The sequence below is a fragment of the Gopherus flavomarginatus genome, chromosome 3 (assembly GCF_025201925.1).
Source record: "Gopherus flavomarginatus isolate rGopFla2 chromosome 3, rGopFla2.mat.asm, whole genome shotgun sequence".
Classification (NCBI taxonomy): domain Eukaryota; kingdom Metazoa; phylum Chordata; order Testudines; family Testudinidae; genus Gopherus; species Gopherus flavomarginatus.
The window spans coordinates 161,400,449-161,424,323 of NC_066619.1; the positions used below are offsets into that span (position 1 = coordinate 161,400,449).

Genomic DNA, 23,875 nt, shown 5'->3' on the forward strand with positions numbered 1-23,875 from the left:
CGCTGGGAGTTAGGTTGGTATAACTGCGTTGCTCAGGGGGGTGGATTTTTCAGACCCTGAGAAATATAGTTACAGGAGAGTCGCATCTTATGCGGGGGGTAGGTTCTGAAGTGAGCGCATAAGGAGAAAATCGCGTATAGTCAAACGCTCATTGAGTGGAATGGAGGGCAGAATTGCCTGCACTACAGGTACAGTATTTAAATTGTTATTTTTCTCTTTTTTGTTTCTTTTGCCGAGTGCGTATAGTTAAAAGCCCATAAGTTAAATGCGCCTATGATGCAACTCCACTGTATACGGATGTAAGTTTATAATATAGACCTGGCCTGAGTGTTGTGGATACTGCTAGGTGGTTTTGTTACTTGCTGTGCTCTATATATATTCAACGGGATATTTAAAACAAACTAATTTCTGTGCCCAAGCCATAATGTCTGCTCTGTGCTCTATAATTAGCAAATGTCAGTGACTCTGTCCCAGATCTCCGTTCGCACCTGAGGTCAGTCCAAGAAACACGGCCACACAGGGAGCCTGAGGCTCTGTCCTCCTGCTGTAACCCTGTTCCCCACTTCCTTGGAGTGGCAGGAGGCATTCGCCCCTCCCTGAGGTGTGAAGAGGCAACAACATGGGGCCTTCCTTCTCTCAGAAGTAGCAGGAGTCCCCCACACCGCCAGAGAGGCAGGGGGACCCATGTTACTTACCTCAGCTGCTGGGACCTGGCTCCTTGGGTGGGCCAGGCCCACTGTACTCTCCTCCTGCCATACACAGGGTCCTCTGCTGGAGTGGTTTTGAGAGGACCCATCAGAGCAGTGGAACTTGGAGTTAACACACCATGAGGTGCATGGGGCTGCCCATCCCCCTATCCCCACAGAGCTGCTGTTTCAGGCTGTCTGCAGACTGAGGCAGACGTCACTACATCAGTTACACTTGAGTAATATTGTCATGCTTTTCAGAGACTGTCTTTAAATGAAAGCTCAGAGTCTGATGTAATCACATGACTCAAGGATCTGGGGCTTTAGGCGTTGACCTGTATTGTCTGTGCATTAACCCAGCCCTGTCTCTGCTTCTCAGTCCGGTGTTGCTGCTAGCAATTTTCTAATGCTACCTGGCAGGTCTGGGTGCACTTGATTTGGTAAAGGTAACGAAGCAGTCATGAAGCTGCAGGGAGAGGGACACCCTGTTGGTCAAACAAGTCAAGTGCCTCCAATTACTGAGCTTGGTTTTCCCCTCTGTATATAGTTTATCACCAAAAAAAAAAAGCTAATGCAAAGCTAACGCACCGAAGTGAAGACATGAACATTAGCCGGAAACACAGCAGTACCTGGAGTGAGGTTGAATGAGAGCATGATAGGATGTTTCCTTCCCCTCTCCTTATCTACACCAGTGATTCATGGCAATTCTCTGTCCAGGAGGGCTAAACTGCATTCCTTCATGGCTGTGATAGAGCAGCTCCCAGTCATCCAATAGATGCTGCTGTTTATGGATAGAAGCCTCACCTTTCTTTGCACCACGCTGATCCTCATTCCCGTCAGCAAGGAGCTGGAAGCCCCAGCTTTGTAAGAACACTCTTAGGCCATGTCTACATCTAAAGTTTTGCAGCGCTGGCTGTTACAGCTGTATTAGTACAGCTGTATAGGGCCAGCGCTGCAGAGTGGCCACACTTACAGCAACCAGCGCTGCAAGTGGTGCTAGATGTGGCCACACTGCAGCGCTGTTGGGCGGCTTCAAGGGGGGTTCCGGGAACGCGAGAGCAAACCGGGAAAGGAGACCCGCTTCGCCGCGGTTTGCTCTCTCCTTCCCGGAGCCACCCAGCAAACCGCAGGGAAGGAGACCTGCTTGCTCTGGGCTCCGGGAACGCGAGAGCAAACCGGGAAAGGAGACCCGCTTCGCCGCGGTTTGCTCTCTCCTTCCCGGAGCCACCCAGCAAACCGCAGGGAAGGAGACCTGCTTGCTCTGGGCTCCGGGAAGGAGAGAGCAAACCGGGAAAGGAGACCCGCTTCGCCGCGGTTTGCTCTCTCGTTCCCGGAGCCACCCAGCAAACCGCAGGGAAGGAGACCTGCTTGCTCTGGGCTCCGGGAAGGAGAGAGCAAACCGGGAAAGGAGACCCGCTTCGCCGCGGTTTGCTCTCTCGTTCCCGGAGCCACCCAGCAAACCGCAGGGAAGGAGACCTGCTTGCTCTGGGCTCCGGGAAGGAGAGAGCAAACCGGGAAAGGAGACCCGCTTCGCCGCGGTTTGCTCTCTCGTTCCCGGAGCCACCCCGCAAACCCCAGGGAAGGAGACCTGCTTGCTCTGGGCTCCGGGAAGGAGAGAGCAAACCGGGAAAGGAGACCCGCTTCGCCGCGGTTTGCTCTCTCGTTCCCGGAGCCACCCAGCAAACCGCAGGGAAGGAGACCTGCTTGCTCTGGGCTCCGGGAAGGAGAGAGCAAACCGGGAAAGGAGACCCGCTTCGCCGCGGTTTGCTCTCTCGTTCCCGGAGCCACCCAGCAAACCGCAGGGAAGGAGATCTGCTTGCTCTGGGCTCCGGGAACGAGAGAGCAAACCGGGAAAGGAGACCAGCTTGATTACCAGAGGCTTCCTCCTTCCACGGAGGTCAAGAAAAGCGCTGGTAAGTGTCTACATTGGATTACCAGCGCTGGATCACCAGCGCTGGATCCTCTACACCCGAGACAAAACGGGAGTACGGCCAGCGCTGCAAACAGGGAGTTGCAGCGCTGGTGGTGCCCTGCAGATGTGTACACCTTCAAAGTTGCAGCGCTGTAACTCCCTCACCAGCGCTGCAACTTTCTGATGTAGACAAGCCCTTAGTAATAACCTCTATTTTGGGAGCACATCTTTAGTTTCATCCATGTTTTATTTACTAGATTCCACAAAATTTATAGTATCTGATCAGTAAATGCCTTTGCTCCTCTTTGGTTTCAGACAAAGTGTTCATGTGAATTAATGGAAGTCTCTCTCTTTCTCTCTCTCATATTTTAGCAAACCTTCCCCAATGAAGTCCATTGCGTTGAAGAAATTTTGAAGGTGAGTGCACCACTGGAACTCTTCAGTTGTTTAAAGACAGATACTTGTGTAGTGAGTTTCTTTTCACCTGAACTTATCTTTCACTTTCATTAAAAGGCAGAATTGGGAGAAATTGTATTGTGCTACTGTTGCATCAGACCACAATGCAATTACCAGGATTGTTTCGTTGTGCATACAACAGAATCTAAAAGTAATGCCTCTGATAAAATACAGACTTACAAGCAACACAATATAAATACTATGAAACCAACCCAGTCTGCATTTTAATTCGATGGTTGCTAGTTTTGAATGCAAAGCCCGCTTTTCCCAAAGATGTTGAATTCATCAGTGCTTCCAGTTCCTGCTGGCTGAGAGAATGATATTCAGGGTATGTCTTCATTAGCAACCTTAAAGCTTTAACATGGCTGTGTAGTCACAGCATCAGTGAAAAACCACCCCCACGAGGGGAGTAGCTACCAGCGCTGGTGCACTGTCTATACTGCCACTTTCCAGCGCTGAAACTTGAGTGAGAAAGTTTCAGTGCTGTAAAATGGCAGTGTAGACAAGGCCTTAGAGACTGGAGATCTCACCTCTGCAGATCAATGTAGAACACTGCCATTCAACCAGTCCACATTCATGGTGGTTAAGGGTCTGATCTTGCAAAGCTAGTCCAGAAGACTGGCATTCCTGCATTTGGCTCTACAAACTTCTCGTAGGGTTATCACACAAGAAGATGGTCTATTTCATAAGAAGTGGTAGAACAGTGTGAAATACAGACAGTAGGTGGTTTAAGTGGTAGCATCTTCCTACCTATTGTATGAAAATGTATTTGTTTCAGAAGCTAGTCAAGATAATTTTGAAAAGGCAGTTCAAGGATTTTAAACCCTGGTCCAATGCTCTCATCAGAGATGTATATTTCTACCACTCATTTCCCTCAATGTTGCTTCAAAGATTCAATATTCTGACCCTTCAGTCATAACCTGAAGATGTAATCAGGGCTCTGTTTCATTTGAGATCTGATCCTACAAACACTTAATACCAGATGCAATATCTGTTACCATTGCATGAGGGCTACCCTTTCCCCTCACACTTTAGGAAATACACTCTTTTCCTGTTTGATAACAGATTCCGAGTGTTAGGCATTGCACAAATGTATGGAGATATGTGGTCCATGCCCAAAAGAGCTTGTAATCTAATTTTGAAACAAGTTGCAACAAGTAAAGTCAAGAAACCTCTGAGGATAGGAGAAGCAGCAATGGGCAAAAATTGCAGCAAGGGAGGTTTAGGTTGGACATTAGGAAAAACTAACTAATTGCCAGGGTGGTTAAGCACTGGAATAAATTGCTTGGGGAGGTTGTGGAATCTCTGTCATTGGGGATTTTTAAGAGCAGGTTAGACAAAATACATGTCAGGGATGGTCTAGATAATACTTAGTCCAGCCATGGGTGCAGGGGACTGGACTAGATGACCTCTTGAGGTCCCTTCCACTCCTATGATTCCATGAAATGATAGGCGTGAAGAGAGAAGGCGGACAAAGGTAATGATGATATGATCGCACATTTACTTAGGCTGGCTGTGATATGAGGCTCATAAAGATGATAATAAGGTTTATAAAATACTCTGTCTCCAGCTCATGCATAGAAATCTCCCTAAACAACCTTAATGGATGTCTGTAGAGCCAAATATAACAATGTGGACTTTTAAAATGTAAATCTCTTCTGCACATTAAAATCCTTCCTTGAAATGTGATTTGGTTGGGAAGCAAGAGACATTTCAGAGCTTTCCTCATGTTGCTCCTGGTAGAGAAGATTGTGTCAGACTGTGGTACAAAGGGGAACACTTACGCACGAATAATTTACCTGTTAATTTGTGTAAACTCTTTGTCAAACTGTGGATGTTTGTGTTCGAAGCAATCTTTCTGCCATGCTAATCTCATTCGGTCATTTCGGCCTCCAGTGAAGTCAGTGCCTGGCGTTTTACTTTTTTTCCGTGAGGAACAATTGCAAGGACACCAATTCAGAATGATGAATTTAAGGCTGAGGAAAGAGGGGAATATGGACTGGGAAAAAGGGAAATTCTTGTTTATTAAAAGCATAAGTGTCTGTTGGAACATGAGATAAGTAATACTATTGGGGTGAGAAGGAGAGAGTGACCAGCCCTATGAATTTAGACCTTGGAATGAGTACTGTCTTGAGGGTTCGAAGATCAGGGACAGGAGCTAAGTAAGTTCCATTTTTCCTGAGTTTAACCAGGTTCTTCTAACCTCTTCAACCCCCAATGTTCCCTGAGGCCTTGTCTAGATGAGGCTGTAACTCAGCTAGTTAAGCATGTGTTAAAGGCAGAGCCTTATCTAGACTAGACTTTTCAGACACATTAATTAGAACAGTATCTAATGTTTTCTAACAACACACTTTTAAAATCCTAGGTTAGATAAGGCCTGAGTGCCACGAGGCATTATTCATTCTCTACCTTACCTGCTAGTCCCTACCAATTTGTTGCTTCTGTACCCTGCTGCTTCTGAGGCAGGAATGAGCCCCAGAAGATGGCACCTAGCAATGGTGGGAGGAGGGGAATATCTGGAATGCAGATGAGAAGGGAAGAAGGATTTCTCAAGAGCTAGAACTGCATCAGGATTGTTTCCCTCCTAGTCTGGGCCCAGTCCTTCTGGATTCAGCTTGCCTCTGTTACACTCTTCCCCAACGGTGACAGGAAAATTCTTGAAACTGGCCAGTTTGTAAAGTGTTTTGAATAGCTCCATTGTTCAGTCTTTAAATTGAGACTGCCTCTATTCCTAAAAAGCAGAGGTAGTCAATTAAATTTTTTTTTCAAGGTCCAAATTTCTTGGTCAAGGTATAATCGACTCTAGAGAAACACTTTTCACACCGCGATGATGATGTTAAGTAAATAAACAGATTTAGCAGTCCATTCAAAAGCATCTGGTGGTCTAGATTTTGCCCACATTCTGCATATTGACTCCCCCTGTCTAAAAGGGATATGCTAGTTCAACCACGAGTTGTTGGGTCCAATACAGTAATTATTGGGTGCAATTTTATGGCCCATGTTATGTAGGAGATCAGACAAGGTGATCATAGTGCTCCATTCTGGCATTAAAATTTATTAATCTCAGGATAACCAGCTTCTGAAGGATTAAGTCATATCACAGGTACCTGGAGCAGTGAATGCTCAGTTTTTAATGGTGCCAGTGGAGGCAGTTTCAGCTCCAAATCTGAGTGGTTTGCTTAAAAGTAAATAGTAAAGAGAAGATAAGTTGCAGTCAGAGTTCTCTGGTTGATCCCCTGGTATTATGGAAAGCCTTCTAAAATGGCATCAGTTATTTATCCATTGTGTCACCATCAGTGACTGTGATAATTTCCATAATAGAGAAGTCCTGCACTTTGAAAGCCAAAGAGCTTGTATTAAATTTTTATTTGCATCTGCCTTTACTAAATCTAATAGCTGGAATGTATTAGGCCCCAATCCTGCAAACACTTAGACATATACTTAACTTTATACAGTCTTCAGTGGGACTGCTCCCATGTGTAAGTGTTTGCAAGTTAGGGGCCATAACTTTGTATTGAGAATGACCAGAATGTAAATTTCACAGGAAATGGTTTCTAAATGATCTTCTAGCTATAAGCAGGCCCATTAGGTACTTTTCAGTATATTAATATGAATGGTGTAGAATTTCACCTGGGTATCAGTAGTTTAAAAACATTTTAATATCCTTTTTCTTTTAATTCTTTTTTAGGAAATGACCCACTCATGGCCACCTCCCTTGACAGCTATCCATACGCCTAGCACAGCTGAGCCTTCAAAATTTCCTTTTCCAATAAAGGTAAAAAACCAACAACTTCCCTTCCTCCCCCACATACTTTTTCATGTATAAGGCCTGGTCTATGCTTAAAACTTAGGTTGACATAACTGTGATGCTCAGGGATGTGAAAAATCCATCTACCCGGTGTTGATGTAACTAGGTCAATGCAAGAATGCTTCTGTTGACCTAGCTACCTTCATCTGGGGAGGTGGACTTACTACAGTGATGGAAAAACTCCTTCTGTTGGGTTAGTTTGCATCTACAGTCTGGAGTTACAATTCTCTAGTTATGTGGCTATAGTACCCATTATGCAGACATGGTCTTAGAACAGAGCTTTCAACTAAGATACATTTTCACCTGAGCTCGTCTCTTTCAGTACAGCAATTGGCTGTTAGATTTTGGTTTTATTTAGAAAACTCAGAGATGAAATGAAAGCAGGATGGATTTTAAATATCGAGTATCAGAGGAGTGGCCATGTTAGTCTGGATCTGTAAAAGCAGCGAAGAGTTCTGAGGCACCTTATAGACTAACAAACATATTGGAGCATGAGCTTTCATGGGTACTCACTTTGTTGGATGCAACTACATCCGATGAAGTGGGTATTCACCCACTGAAGCTCATGCTCCAATACATTTGTTAGTCTATACGGTACCACAGAACTCTTTGCTGCCTTTAAATATCAAGTCATTCTACCTTATTTTAAACCCATCTTTTTGGATCAAAATTAGATTAGCTTTTGTTTCTGAGTAATTAGGTTTGTTTGGGCTACAAACTTCTTGTATGTGTCCAGCTGTAATCTTCTCCTACCTTTTTTATTTTACACTGAAGTCTCTTTGTTATAAAACACATCTTGAGCAATAGAAAAAGTTGGATAAATAATCAGGAAAAGAAAAACCCTAATGTATGTTTGTCATGATCTTGGTCTTCAAAAATAATTCATGCTTTCACAAAGATTTGCAAGGTCTCATCTGTGTTTATAGCATAAACAATAAGTACTCTTTATTATCACTTTAAAAGTGTCCTCATAAAGGTTTACCAAATCTTCTTTTCACTTTATTTCAAGATTCAAAAATTAATATACCAATAATATATGTACTATTGACATTACTAGTACATCTCCTTCTTGTCCAGGATAAAGTATCTCAGTACTTAGGGTTCCGCATCATTACAAAGACAGAAGCTTCGTCAGACTCCAGCAAGACAGATTTTCATAGGTAACTCAGTTTAAACTGTTGGGCCTGGTTTTTCAGAAGTGCCGAATATCCACAAGTCTATTTTAAGTTCTTAGGAGCTGTGAATAAGTGCTAAACACCTCTGCAAAATCGGAGCTTACACCTCCAGAAACAAAATGCAGATAACTGCAAACAGACAACTATTAAAATTAATATTATATTAGGTTTAGTGCTCTGAAAGAACTGAAGAAGTTGTTCCTATAAAATATATTACCTCACCCACCTTGTCTCTCACCTTTTATAAACATTTTAATTTTAGCTTTTATTCTCTTTCTTTCTTTCTTTCTAGGAATCCCAGCTTGTTGGATCTGTAATACAGAATCAGAGTAAGTATAAAAAAAAAAAATCCAAATCAGACCTGATATTATAAAGGGAGCATCCATACAGGGTGCAGGTGGTGGGTGAGGGGAGGGAGGGGGGAGAGAGAGAGAGTGTGCGTGTGTGTGTGTGAGAGAGAGAGAGAGACACACACACACACACACACACACACACACATAGGGGAGAGATTTTCAAAAGGATTTAAGTGATTTAGAAGCACAAATCCCAGGACTTCGTTGAGTATGGATGAACTTAAGCACATACTCAAATTTAGGCATATGCTTGAGGGCTTTGTTGAATTGGGGCCTTGATCTTTGTTATATATTTATTTCATGGATATAAAATATTAGAAAATTCTGTCTTGAATGGTCAATAGCCAGGGTGTTATGCTGGATCAGCATCATATGTCTGTGAAAATTCCTGACCCAAAGATCAAGTTGTTTAGAAACACAAATAAAAAGTCAGTGCAATAAAGTATAGCACAAATGAGGTAGACAACACCAACTGTGTTTCTTTGGTTTTACAGAGCAGTATGATGCACCTTCAAAAACATTACCTAATTCACAGCAAGGAACATCGTAAGTAACCAGATTCACTTCTTGGTGATGTGTTCAGTGCGCTGCAGTTATGGAATTATGGTGGGCCTCATAGGCGCCAACTTTCCCTGGCACGGGTGGGTGCTCGCGCCCCCTCCCCTCCCCGGTCCCGCCCTGACTCCACTCTTCCCCCCCCCGCCCCCATTCCAACCCCTCCCCCAAAGTCCCCACCCCAATTCTGCCTCCTCCCTGCCGCTATTGGACCCCTTCCCCAAATCCCTGCCCTGTTTCGCAGCATAAGCTCTGGGAGCCAGGGTAAAAAAGCAGGCATGCATCGCACTCAGGGGAGGAGGCAGAGTGGAGGCGAGCTGGGTGGGAGGGGGTGAGGAGCTGCTGGTGCATGCTGAGCACCCACTAATTTTTCCCCATGGGTACTCCAGCCCCAGAGCACCCACGGAGTCGGCTTCTATGGTAGGCATTACCTGTTTTAAACCCTGGTTTATTGGATTTTTGTGGAGATTGAAATTTTAGCAATCCTCTTTCAATAATCTTAGGGTCTGATCCAACACACATTGAAGTCAGTGGAAAGACTATATTAGACTTCAGTGCACAACCAGGCCCTTAATGAAATGGGTTTTTTTCAATATTACTGATCATATCCTTTGAGGTTTTTCTCTCTGCCTCTATCACCGCTTAATATCTAGCCACACCTCACACTGTTTGAACTACAAATAGTACATGAAGTTCTTGTCTTAAATGCAAATATACGTCTGTTTCCTTTCATGTATATAGCTTAAAAGGTGAGTAAAATACCCAGTACCATTCTTTCTTTTAGATAGAAGTACTTGCAGCAGTGATTTATTAGTCAAGCACTTAATCCTCACAGTCTCAAATTCAGATTTTTATAGCACCTCGTGTGCTGTTGGATTTTGGGAAACTATAGATTAAAATTATTAAAAGACCAATAATGATATTGCTATAATTATGGAGATAATATTGGTCTCTTCGATTATTCTTTTCAGTTATCCAAAAGAAAAGTTTCCTGAATGATTTTATTGCTGGTTTCCTATTTGTTTTAAAGGATGAATCATTCTTTTAATCTTTCAAATAACCAGAAAGTCTTTATTTCTGCTTCTGAAAATTAGGGTGTTAATTTGTGCTTAAGCCAAACATTAAAAATTCAGTGTTTGTAGCAAACAGTCTGTTAGCCAGCTGCATAGTATGAGGGTTTCTTTCTATTTCTTGTCTACTTATTTGCTTTGCCTCTGTTCTCTTTGTTTGTTGTGTTTTCTAAGAGCAGTAAATTTATAATTTGTATCTGAATATGAGAGGTTTTCTAGTCCACAAAACATTTTTATTGGGTATAACGTGGTTTAACTGTTGCAGTTTTATTGACACTGAAAACTCTTATGACAACGCATAAACTATTGAACTATTTCTTGCTGAAAGGAAAAGGAAAAGTGACTCTTTGTGACCTCATTTCTGTGTGCGAAATAAGAATTTTCTCCACTAAATCCTTTTCTGTGTTATAAGAAAACTTTAATGAGTACATCTTTATTCCATCAAAATATTGCTTTCCTAAATTTACATATCCATTTAGCTTTGGTTTTTTTAAAGCTGCTTAATTCTTTCAGAGCTTTTAGCCAAGTAGGCGTTCCAATTTCAGAAGCTTTACATTGTGCCACTGAAAAAGAACTTGTTTATAGACTGGAAAATATGATTTTTACAAAAGTTTAGGAATCCTTGCCCTAGATATGATTATATAAAATACCAGTCCTTTCATTCTACTCCCGATGGTCCCAATCATACAATCAGATGTGCAGTGTGGCCGCAAGGACATCAGTGGGGTTCCTCAAGGCAGAGGGTTCCACCCATATGGTTTAGGAGTCAAGGCCTTTGTATGTAAAATTGAAATCCTTCTATTGGTATCAGGAACCACGATGATACTTTCTCTGCTAATTTTAATAAAGGAATATTGGGACCAGGTTGATTTAGTGTAGGATTTTTCAAAAAGTCTCAGTGTTGGCCTAACTCTGCTTCCATTGAAGTAAACTCCAATGTTAGGCCATGGCTGAGCGTTTTGAAAATCTGATTTTTGAAAAGGATTAGGGGGCTGGGAGGTGATAGGGAAAGACAGCTAGTAACTGATTCATTTTTCTCTTCAGTATGTGTAGAGAAGGTTAATAATTGTAATACAGTGACTTTGTAGCATTAGTAACAGGTGAAAAGAGTAACCAGTCAATTAGGTTAATTATAACTTTCAAAGTATTGTTGTGTGATGAAATTTAGTCCTGCAAAGTTAACCAGACCAGATGGCAGTATGGGTAGATTCTGAGCCTTATGGAAGAGTAAGTTTCAAGTAAGGAGCACTGAGTTACCCAAGGGCAATTCAAATAGCAGGGTAATTGCTGAGTCCTTTTATGTTTAGCAATTGTTGCAGTATTTAAAGCCACATAATGTTACTGGTAGGAATGTTGTTCTCTGAGGGCTTGTCTACACTGGCAGTTGACAGTGCTGCAACTTTCTTGCTCAGGGGGGTGAAAAAACACTCCCTTGATCACAGCAAGTTTCAGCGCTGTAAAGCACCAGTGTAGACAGTACACCAGCGCTGGGAGCCGCATTCCCAGTGCTGTGATTCCCAGCACTGGGCGTTATGCTTTCATGGAGGTGGTTTTTTTAGAGCGCTGAGAGAGCTCTCTCCCAGCGCTCTGCTGCGACCACACAAGCCACATCAAAGCACTGGCGCTTTAACGTTGCCAGGGTAGACTAGCACTGAATGTTACAAACTGGAGAGAGGTTCCCCCCAGCCCAACTCTGTTTTAACCACTAGCAATGAAATTAGGCATTTTTTAACATTGTTCAGAACAAGGATAGGGAAAAATCAGAACTGGCCTGTGCTCTGGCTCTTCTGCCCAATTGAACTGAGCCTGAAGGGACTTCGTATGTGAGTGCTGTAAGATCTATTAAACATACCCAATTGCCATCTTGGCCTATTAGTTGTCCTTTCATCCCATATTAAAGGTCTCAGGTTGAAATCCCATAGATTGGGCCACCTTGCTTCTCTTCCCTCTCTTTTGCCATTTTCTTTCCCACTAACAGTTCCCTCCCCCTGCTTCAATGACCTCTTCCCTTTCCTCTCCTTTAGATAAAAGTACCAGTGTCCGCAGCTCCAGGGCCCCTTCACTTTCTAAGTGGGTGTATCTCTGTTGGAATCACAGGTGTGACTGCAGCACCTGTAGATATAGCAGAGCTAGCTTTGGTCTAGCTAGCTCAAATAACTATAGCAATGAAGCTGTAGCAGCACAGTCTAGCCACTCAAGTGCTACTCAGGTTCCCAGGGAGCGTTGTTCGGGCAATGCTGCCATGGCTTCACGGCTATTGTTTTTTGAGCTAGCAACTTCAAAGTTCACTTCTGCTGGTGGTAGTAACATCAGGAGCCCTAGCGTAGACACTGTGTTTTCTATCTCTGTGTGGAACAGCTGATTGATATGGTGCATAAAACACTGGCAGTAGCCAACATCCTGTCTATGATGGGGCTCCCAACATTGCTGCTATATTTGTAGGAGACATTTGCAGAATTTCCCTAGTGTAGGCAGGCATAGAAGTTTTACCCAGGCTTGCAGCAGTCATGCTTATTCTCCTCTACGCTAGTAGTTAAACTACTTTCAACACCAGTTCAGTGGGACGCTTTCCGGACAGTTCTTGTCAGAAGAGGGTCAGTTTTCCAACACACAACAATTCTGAGGTTCTGCTTATTAGTTCTGTAGCTTCTCTCCCATCATTAAGGACATTAGGGAATTTCATTTAAAAAAAAAATCCCTGCTGTACTGAATCAGTGGGAGACATAACATAGCCTAAGCTGTGATGGCTTCCAGAGTTCGTAGCACTATGTCAGTTAAAGGCAAGGCTCTCACCATTGCAGCTGAACCAGAGGTAGCACTGGTGAGCCTTTCTTGATAAAACTCCCTATGGTAGCCAAGGCTTACCAGAACGAAGTAGATTATAGCTGCTTGATGTACAATAGAAACCATTAAGAAGTCATTGGGCCTGATTCTCCACTGCCTTGTATGTTGACCGTTTTCAGAGGCACAGTGAGTATAAAACGTTCCCACCAGTGTCAGTGAAAGGTAAATGCTGAGCGAGTTGTGTTCTTCATGCACTTTGCACAAGTGTGAATGACTACTCAGAGTTCAATGCAAGGAAGGATCAGATCCAACATTTGCAAGCCATTACCCCCAGAATGATTTTATTTTAGATATGAAGAGAAGCTGATTCTCTCGGATGCCACCCAGCAATATCTAATTTTAAATGTATCTTTTAATGGTGACTGCTTTATCGGGACAGGAGAATTAGTTGTTGCTCAGACGTTGTTGTATCTGAGATATCTGTAAGTGTAATCAACCAAAATGCATAGCCAGTCAGTGTGAAGGAGAAGTGACTTAGATTTGCATATCTAATGGTGTAAGCCATGATTTGCCTAGAGACTTAATTAAGCTGCCTCCTTGAACTGATGCATCTCTGAATTTTGTTTTCATTTATACAATGGCACTTTCTTCCTTTGCTCTTCGAAATACACGTGACTGTCTGAAAATTCAGCCCGTTTAGAGTAGCTCACGTTAGGAAGTGTAGTTGACTGAAAACAAACAGCATTTGTGCTGGTTAATTAGAGATTGAAATCCCTATGCATCTGTATGCCCAAATTAAGCATTCAGCTATACAGAACATACAAGGATTTCCCAGATGGCTTTTGTTCTTGAATAAGGCCCTTAAGTTAGCACCTGGCTTCATTGGTATGGAAGTAGCCTTTCTTTTTAGAAGAGGAGATGCCAAGTTCATTCTTGCTAATGTGTTGCTAACCAAGCCTGCAGAGAGAGACCAGCTTGTGCATTCAGTGGAGCGGTTCCTTTCTGGCATGCTGCATTAGTTTTAGAACTGCTTCCCTAACAAAGCTTTCTTAATAGGTTTTCTGAGAGAATGACTGTGTGTGCATGTGCTGCAGTTTCTACAGACTACAGAATAAAATGTGACAACACCTAAAACTTTAATTAGCTCAGGTAACTCCTGACCTAATTAAAGTCTTAAAAATATTAATCCGGGTTTATTTCCTTTAACTTGGCTGTTTAACAACTTGTTGAAAGGTTATGTAGGAAACTGGCTCTCTCTATCTATTTGAAAGCATGACTCATTTGAAGCATTATTTGTTGAGTCAACCAGCCAGTTTCATTTACTAATAGCTTAAGTGGAAGGCACTTCTTAAAATAATGCAAAATTAAAGAGGACTTCCTGATAGTCTTAGTGCTCTCTTGCACATCGTCCTGTTGCCTTGGAAGGAAATGCATCTGTAGCCCAGACTTAAAAAAAGTTTTGGTTTTTTTTAAACATCTGGGCAGCCTGAAAATTGTGGCTTGAAATTGGTAATGGAGTATGAAGCATTCTTCTGGCTTGCTGGCTCAGAGTTTATTCAAGGTGGTAGTTATCACCTTATAATGACTAATTCCCCAAAGGTCCCGTCTAATTCCTGAAGAACAGTTGGCTGTATTGCCCTCCAGAAAAAAACAGCTATTGTGGTTGGCAGTCTCTTCAGTGATGAAGGATTGAAGACTTAAACACCCATAGACTGGAAGTCACTTAAGACAGGATAGTGTATGTAGATCCTTGCATTGCTGCTGACCATATGCTGTTCCTGTATTGGAATTAATTAGAGGACTTCACTTTGCAAGATGGTCATTCTAGCACCTTTTAGCAATATGTTGATTTCAGAAAAGGACATGCCAGCTTTAGACTCCAACAAGAAAGCAGGAATATGTAGGTTAATAGGAAAAGACAGTTCAGATACTTGAATAGCTTAGTCTTTTTCTGAAAAACAGACTTCTTGTAGCTTTGCTTAGGAGTTGATCATGCAAACCCTTACTCATGCAAGTTAGCTGCAACGGGACTGTTTGCCTGAGTAAGGATTACTCAGTGAGTAAAGTTAGTAGGATCAGAACCTTGGTTTGGAGCACAGATTTTGCAGGGAGGATGGACGAATTTGTGAGACGAGGGGGGGGAAATATTTGTTAATTTACTGCATACGCAAAAAGCAATGGACCAAAATAGTGTAACTTCCAGTGAGCTCTGACTCATGTGAGAATCCCACAGGAACACATGTATTTTAAAGCAGATTTTTTTCTTTTAACTCTGCTTTAACAGCTGCAAGAACATGTTCAAACAAAAGAATTCATCATTAAAAATGAGATTAGTAAAGATTTATTACACTTCACCACTAACAGCATATCTGGTACTTACCCAATCCAGAGATACAAAGAACCTCTGTTCGGCTCACTGTCATTCAAACATTGCAGCGGTATGGTTAAGGCTGGCATGGCCAGTCCTTTGTTTCACTTTGTTTTCAGGAGTTTAGAACTTTCCAGAGGGGGAAAATAAGCAATGGAAACATTTCACTGTGATGTTCATAACCCAACACTTGAGAATCTTAATGTAAATCTGAATGTATATAAAAGTGAAACTGTCCAAACTCAGTAAAATGCAAGAAGTAAATAAACAACATAAATAGTAACAAGTTGGCTCTTTAAAATACTTTTAATAATGAGAGATGGTAGCAATAATTTAGGTAAAGAAAATTTTGACTTGCAATATGTAATTCAACTGGCTTCCTCCATTTAGGAGTTTAACAGGATTTTTCGAAAGAGGCTAGTATTTTGGGATCTCTTAGGCCATGGCTACACTGGCACTTTACAGCGCTGCAACTTTCGCGCTCAGGGGTGTGAAAAAACACCCCCCTGAGCGCTGCAAGATACAGCGCTGTAAAGCCTCAGTGTAATCAGTGCCGCAGCGCTGGGAGCATGGCTCCCAGCGCTGCAAGCTACACCCGTAAGGGATGTGGTTTACGTGCAGCGCTGGGAGAACTCTCTCCCAGCGCTGGCGCTCTGACTACACTCAAACTTCAAAGCGCTGCCGCGGCAGCGCTTTCAAATTTCAAGTGTAGCCATACCCTTAGTATGCGAGTCCAACTTGAGGCATCTTAAAGGGACTGGATTTTCAGAGCATGGGTGCCCAGGACTTTCTGAAAATAAAATTTCTAGGGTGCTACAGGTTGGGCATCTGACAGTACTATTCAGTTTCAAAAATGTTAGCGTTTAGTTGGAGATGTCTGAAGTTGTCCTTTTCTAGAGTTATGGAATAGACTTTGCCTATTCTTTCTCTTTGGAGCGTTCTACATATATATATATTATGGAATCAGGAAATAAAATAAAGAATTCAGAGAACCCTGTTATTAACTCCCTGTGTGTATCAAAAGGCTACCCCCTGGGGTTGCAGCTATACTGACATCCCTTGACAGATCTTCTCCTTCACAGAGTAGTTTTTGTTGTACAACTTAAATGCTGAAGAGCCAAATTTCATTAGGATTTATTTTCATTAGCAGAGACTTAAAAGTGGCTGATTTCAATAACAGCTATGCTCCGGTACACAAGAACTCCCGTTTAATTGTATGTCTTGTATTTTTTGTGCGGATTGCAGGAAGTTCAATCTTTAATATAATGGCTTTACAGGTACTCAGATAGCTTGTTTGACTTGGGTGGGAGGTGTCCTAGAAAGGTGGCTTCCAAAAGTACAAAAATGCCTTGGGAGGAGAGGGGGGCTTTAACCCTATTTCCTGACTCCTGAAAACTAACTGTACTTTCCAGTGGTGTAACCGAAGGTGCTTGTGTTCTTCGCTGAAAGAATGGAGAAGGGTGATTTGTTAACACTCTTTTTAAAGGAAACTGTAAAAGCAGAACAAGCAACACAAATGAACAAAACCTTCAAAACTATCACTTGAGTCTATTCCCTGCTCATTCCCTATGCATAATTCCCCACTGCTGTTAATGGCAGCAACATGCTCATACATTTAAGGGAAAGGCATAGCTTTTCTCGTTACCTTTAGAATTATGGTCATTTAATTTGGTGCTTGAAAAACCTCATGTGCTCTGAGAGGAATCATGGTTTACTATTCTACCATGACTGCCAGCTGCTGCTTCAGTGTTAAAATAGATCTTATCTGATTGACCAGGCAATTTCTCCTGCAGTTTCATTTGGAATTGGGGTTCACCACTTCCTGTCCTAAACTGCTGTGCAGTGTGTGTTTGTTGTTAAACAGCTGCCAAGTTCCACAGCCCAGTTGGTCATATTTCAGTGGTTTAGAAATGATTTGTGAAAGTGTATTTGTATCCGTACTTGCTGAGTGCTTTGGTATAAAGGGCACTTTGTAAATTTGAGATTACTTCTTGTTTATTTGTCTAATTGGGGGGAAGGTATTTGAAAAGAAGAAATTGCTCAGTTTATTAAAGCTTTTACTGTAGTGTATTCACAGCAACTTAATATCAAACTGCTTTAAGTCTGTAAGGTGACCTACAAAGAATTTTTTAAAAGTTGGGCTTCTTTGCCCCCTTTTATTATAATTATTTATATTTTGTATTAATGTAGCACCTAGAAGAGACATTGTCATGGACCAGGATCGCATTATGCTAGCTCTGTACAAACTTAAAATGAATGCCTAACAGGATTTTTCAATACTTTGTTGAGAAATATCAGGAATGTCAAGTTTATATTTCCTGGGTTTTGCTGGAGGACTTCCTGGGGGTCCCAGAGAAATTTTACGCTGAGTTCTGACACCTTAAAAGCTAGGGGTGTTGGTGCGTTAGCAGAATAATCATTTCTCCCAAATAATTGTTCAGCATTAGTTTGAACAGGTATTTAAAACAAAGGATGCTTTTTAAACTGACTGAATAAAAATTCCTTTCACTCTCATCATTTCACTAGTTCTCTGGTTGCTGTACTCCATCTCAGGGTAGCTAAGACTTGAATTTGTAGTCTTTTGAGTTAGGAGGATTTTTTTTGTCTATAGACTTTCAGGCTGCCTTCAGTCATCAGAAAGAAGAAAAAAACGCAGTGGGACTCGAGCTGTTTTTTGCCCTCCTTTTCAAGGCACTGTTTTCTTCTTAATGCTCTGAGACAACTGGAAGAGTCTTACTCTGTGATAGTCATCTACATATTTGTGAATAAGTTATGACCAAATTCTGTTCTTGGATGCATGCACATTCTCTGCTCCCAGTGACATCAGAGCAGAATTTGTCTATTAGTGTTTCTCTTTATTGCACTAAATGTTACATTTCCTAATGCAATGTGCAGGAGAATGACATCCTGTTATGTAGAAGAGGTAGAAGATTGTGGGGGAGAAGGGGGTTTCAGCTTGTACTTGGGATTGGTTTGGAGATTCTTGATTTGAAGACTTCAGCTGCAAAAAGAAAACCTATGTGATAATGGAAGTAATCACAATCCAAGAAAAACAATGTGAATGCCCATACATTGCTTCTAGTGCCTGCAAAACACTTTGGGTATGGCTTCACTTGCAGCTGTACAGCGCTGGGAGTTACAGCTGTCTTCGTACAGCTGTGTAGGGAAAGCGCTGCAGTGTGGTCACACTGACAGCTACCAGCGCTGCAGTGTGGCCACGTTTGCAGCATTTGCAGCGCTGTTGGGAGTGGCTGAACAGGCATTCTGGGATACCTCTGGAGGCCAATTACAGCGCTTTTGGTGGCCACACTGGTGGAGCAGTGCTGCAATCATTATACCCCAGGCAGAGCAGGAGTACAGCCAGCGCTGCAGCCAGGGAGATGCAGTGCTGTATGTGCCTTGCAAGTGTGGATGGTGAGTAAGTTGCAGCGCTGTAAACCCACCACCAGCACTGCAACTCTCCAGTGTAGCCAAGCCCTTTACTATTCTATCAGGAGGCATCACGGCCTAGTGGATAGAGCACTTGACTGGAATTTAGGAAATCTGCGTTCTGTGGTGCCACGGAGTGTGGGGGAGTCAGGGCCCTGCACCTCCCACTTCCTGCAATTCACCGTGACTCAGCCAGCCAGCCGTAAAACAGATTTATTAGATGACAGGAACACAGTGCAAAACAGAGTTTGTTGGTACAGACAACAGGACCCCCTCAGTCGTGTCCATCTTGGGGGCAGGGAGCTTAGACCCCATCTGGACCTCCCTCCCCAGCCAGCTCCAAACTAAAACCTCCTCCAGCAGTCTCACCCAGCCTTCCCCCCCCGGCTCCTCCTCCAGCCTTTGTCTAGTTTCCCGGGCAAAGGTGTCACCTGGTCTCAACCCCCTTCCTGGGCTCAGGTTACATGCTCAGGTATAGTCCCTCAAGTGAAGTCACGCTCTGATATCCCTATCACCGCAGACAGTTCCAGTAAAACTCCCACACAACATTCCCAGGTCAATCCACCCCACTCCCTACTCCGTCACATACGCCTAGCTCTGCCAATAGCTTGCTGGGTGACCTTGGACAAGTCACTTCTCCCCTGTGCCTCAGTTTCCTCATCTGTGATATGGGTACAATGCTACTGACCTCCTTTGTAAATACTTTGAGATGTGTAAGATGTAAGAGCTAAGTAATATATTATTACATTCTGCTCAGGTGATAATGACATTTAATACTAGAATGATTTAAATCTTGGAACAAAATCCCGATGGTTTTTTGAAGTATGCTATCAGAACTAGAAATGCAACTTTGGAAGGATCAAGCTTTGTAATTAGCGTCTGCCTTTTTAAAGCATGTCCATCTATATGTCCCTCCTGGGTTTTTTTGTCTTTCAGAATGCTACAAGATGACCTCCAGCTCAGCGATAGTGAAGACAGCGATGATGATCGGGTCAGTTTTGAACATTTAATATTATACTACACACACAGAAATACCTTTAAATCAGTGTGATCTGTTTTAAGCTCTTTAACCTAACCTCCCTCTCTTTTTTTGTTTAAACTCTTAGGTCTCTGAAAAGCCACCTCCCTCATCTGCTCCTCCAAGGTACCGTTTGTTCCAAAACTGCTGACTAGAGCAACAGGAAGGAAAATGTGCCTGATATTTTGTACTCAGCACTGAATGGGGCAGGATGGAGGATATTTTGATTTTTTTGTAGATCCTCAGTTGGTGTGAATTGAAGTAGCTTCATGGAATTAAAACAAGCAGCTTTGCCAATATGCCCCAGCTGAGGACCTGGCCCTTAGTACTTTATACAGTTGAATGAGCGAGCGAATTAAATGGCAAAGGGAAGAGTATTGACTGACTGACTGACTGCCATATTCTGGAAGTTTAATTAATTGGTTGCAGTGCTTAGCCAGGTTTAGCTGATGTTTTGAGGTTCATTTCTGGTTGCTCACACTCCTTGTTACAACTTTCACTGAAGTCAAGAAATATTTGAAACCTTTGAATAAATATAAATTAATCTGGTTGCTATTTTTGTTCTAGTGTGGTGTAAAAGTCATTGGTCAAAAGGCAATTAATTAAAGTGATCATGCAAGTCAGAGGAGAAACTCATCTAATATGGAAAGTTAGGAGAATGTATTGTCCTCGTGTGCTCTTTGAGATAGATGTATGTATGTATATGCATGTATGCAATGTATAATACAAGTGACTCAAGCTCAAGCTATGGAAAGAGTTTTTCATTGTGGTCAGTGGACCAAAGCTATAAAGTTGTTAGGGCCAAATGCTACCCTCAATCCTCAATGGATCTCCTGTGGATAATAATAGGAGGGTTGTACTGAGGTCAAGAATAGAAACATGGTCCTTATGAAACAACAGACCTTTCAGTTATTAGAGTTTTTACTGCTTTCAATGGGGGCAAAGATGGCATTTTCAGGACTTCTACTATTTCTGTCATTTGGCTTACTTTGCCACTTGCATGTGCATTTTGCTCAATTTGTGTGCATAGTTGCAGTAACTGTATATGATAAATACACATACATTAATGCATCTATATTACTTGAGGTGTTTCAGGGAGATTTCCAAAAGCACAAATGAGTCATCTGCTTAATTCTCATTGATTTTTTTTTTTAACCATTTGTGCTTTTGAAACTCAACAATCATCATTAAGAGCTTCAGAATTAACATTCAGCTGGGATGAATAAAGATATTTCTAAGCTTTTCTCAAGCTGCTGTTTTAGGCTAACACAGTGGGGGGGAGGGGGTATGGAGGGAGGGGGGGAGGAGGGTATGCCTGTAAGGTCATCTTTGCAACTATAAGGATTGAGAACTTGGCCAGAGTGCCTAATGTTAAAGCACCAATTAATTGATTTGATTTTTTTTTTCCAAAAGTGTGCACCTGCAGCTGTCATAGACTCAGTGAGAGATGAGGGTGCCCAGCACCACTGAAAATCAGTCTGCATCTTTAGATGCCTAAATTTGGACTTAGATGTCTAACATTGATACTGGTCTGAAAATTGGCCTTAAATTTTTTTTTTTTAAGTGAAAGCAACATTTCCTTTTTGTCTTGGGGCTGGATAAATAGGTCAAGGGTTTACACTTCTAGCTCTCCCCACCCCTATAGACCAATGTGTGTTTAGTTTCCTACTTGAGCTGCTATTATGTGCAATACCACATTGGCAAGTAATGTGTACATTTGATTTTAAGTCACTGAGAAGCCAGAAACAGTTGCATATGAAAAGTACAGCAAAGAGATAAACTAGACCTCAAGTTCCTTCAGCTCCTCCTGATGTGATAGCTGAACATTGCTGATACAATCTGTTAAGCAAGTAGTCAGCAGCAGTGTTCAAGGTGGAATGCATGGGCATACGATTTAAAAAAAAAGCTCAGAACCCTTCCAAACGGAGACAGCTTAAATATAGACCACATTTTTGGCCTGTTAACTATATTCTTCAAGCAAAGTATAATGGTCTACAAAGTCAGACTTACACAAGGGCATGACAATTTTTGGCAGTGATAATCAATTTGCTTCTGGGAGAGCACTTAAAATGTGGCTTTCTGTCAGTCTGAGTCTGGATCACCAAGAAAACTGACTGCGACTCATGCAAACTTATCAGTGTTGACGTGGGAGTTTTCTTAAGTTAACACCATGATTTTGATTTTAAATCTCTTTCCAAAACATGCATTGTGCTTGTAAGTCCCAGCTCCCACTGAACTTAGTACATTTCTGTTTGAAGCAGTCTTCAGAGGTGAGCTCTGAGGGGATGGGTGTTCTGGGGGTAGTATGCCACTTTAGCATGGCAGTTCAACTAGGTAATGTTTCTGATGAAATGGAAACCGAAGGAGGCAAATACAGCGAAGAGAGGGGTGTGTTGGTGTATGTGTGTAAAACCTTTTTAGGAAAACTAATTTTCTCTTGTACTTTTTTAGCTATTTAACTGGCATCTGTCATTTCCATTAAGTATTGGTCTTTCAGAAAACTAGACTTGAAAAATCTCCAGTGACCGTTTTTACTTTTGCCATATAAACAGAGCTTCCCAACTTGTTATGGTACCAGGTGAAACTTTGCTCACAAGTTCATCTGGCTCAGGGGAGGGTTTATTTTGGAGCATTACCTCTCTTTTATGGTATGGTAATGAATTCTCTTTGCCTTCTCACCAATGCCAAAATGTAAGTTGTTTTAATTCCGAATGTTGTCATGTCAATGAAAATATAAAACTTTCACCCATGCTGCTTTCTAATTTTATCTCCTGATGGCCTTGCAGTGCCTCACAGTCACAGCCTGAGAGTGTGGCATCAGCACATTCCAGCAGTGCAGAGTCAGGGAGCACCAGTGACTCAGACAGCTCTTCAGATTCGGAGAGTGAGAGCAGTTCAAGTGACAGCGAAGCAAATGAGCCACCGAGAACTTCTGCGTCTGAGGTACTGTGTGGTGAATGTATGGGAGGTGGCGAGGCTTAACGAAGCCTACCGCCTCTGACTCCTCATTGACCGAATATCAAAATAGTTACAGGGAAGCAGTCTTGGGATAAAATGTCCTCCTCCTTTATATGCAGGTTCTTATAAACCCCACGCCACTTCCGTGAACGTACTCACTTGCTGTTTAACAAGCTCTGAAAGTCAAATAGCCCTTGGTAACAGGATAATTGGGCTTTGGAAAGAATGTTTCAAAATGCTTGCACGATTGGTGCTCTCTCTTCCCCATTTCAAGTATGGCCTTCAGTGGTCCCCTGAGAAATGGGCCAGGACCAAACCCACAGCATCCAAACTTTCTGGCAGTTTGGGTCAGTGTTTGACTTCAATGTTCAGGCTCATCTTTGTGTATGTAATTATTATGGATCCTTTATTTGAGATCTGTTTTATGGTGAAACCCATTTTTTTGCTATTTAAAGCAAGGTAGTTCTGTCTTAGAATAGTGTATTTCTTTCTGAAATCGAATGGCAGCTGTGTTTGATGAGGTGAAACCTCTCTCTTAGATTTCGTCTGAAATGATCAGACCTGTAGGACATCTCCATTGGAATGTGCCTGGGCTCACTGCTGTTGAGTTTGGCTTGCTTTTCTGCCCTACTGGTGCTTTGGAGGCCTTATTGACCTCGTTGGGAAAGCAAGTTAACAAAACTCAAGATAATGCTTCATAGTTTCATAATCAAGACCAGATGCATTTTTCAAATCGTTTCCGAAACGAAAATATATTTTCCAAGTCCCTGTTAAGTGTTAAGCGCAGTGCTGTGCTCTGTGCAATGTGTCACTGGAGCACTTTCTTTCTCCATCAGTGGTGTGGTGAGGGAAAGGGAACCTACAAAATGTTTCCAAATTAGCAGAATGGTGTAAAATGGTATCTGTGGGCTACATTTCTGGTCATACATGCAGATTCAGCAGCACTTGATGCATCAGTCAGGGTATAGCAATTTAAATTTTCTTCTGTTCTCCCCAACCCTCTTCCATCCTGTAATCAAAATTTTCTCCTATAACAAGTGTAGGAGTACATGTGTAGGAAGATTATTTGGACACAGGCAAAACTGAGGTTTGCTGGCACAAAAAGCTTGGGAATCTTGAAAAACAAATACTTGTCCACCCTATTCCCAACATACACCTCCATTCCCATTTGTCAGACCAATTTGTGTGATTGCAGATTTCATTTGAGTAAAGTTCAGATACAATTCAGATGCGGTGTGAAGGAAATAAGTATTATGCTTTTGTTCCTATATATAAACCTAGCTGTCTTGTCTTGAGATTAATA

General features: G+C 42.2%; 1 protein-coding gene across 9 annotated transcripts in view; it reads left to right on the plus strand.

The window, feature by feature from the left end:
• Positions 1–23,875, plus strand: part of AFF1 (ALF transcription elongation factor 1) — a 188,568-nt gene that overhangs the window by 128,380 nt on the left and 36,313 nt on the right. For all 9 annotated transcript variants that reach the window (XR_007773513.1, XM_050946780.1, XM_050946781.1 and 6 more), the window contains 7 exons: positions 2,971–3,015; positions 6,743–6,829; positions 8,330–8,366; positions 8,885–8,936; positions 19,533–19,587; positions 19,703–19,740; positions 22,401–22,557. Coding sequence is in view for 8 of the 9 variants with exons in the window: in XM_050946780.1 (XP_050802737.1) it covers positions 2,971–3,015; positions 6,743–6,829; positions 8,330–8,366; positions 8,885–8,936; positions 19,533–19,587; positions 19,703–19,740; positions 22,401–22,557 (471 nt within the window). In the remaining variant the exon portion in view is untranslated. The remainder of the gene's footprint in view (positions 1–2,970; positions 3,016–6,742; positions 6,830–8,329; positions 8,367–8,884; positions 8,937–19,532; positions 19,588–19,702; positions 19,741–22,400; positions 22,558–23,875) is intronic.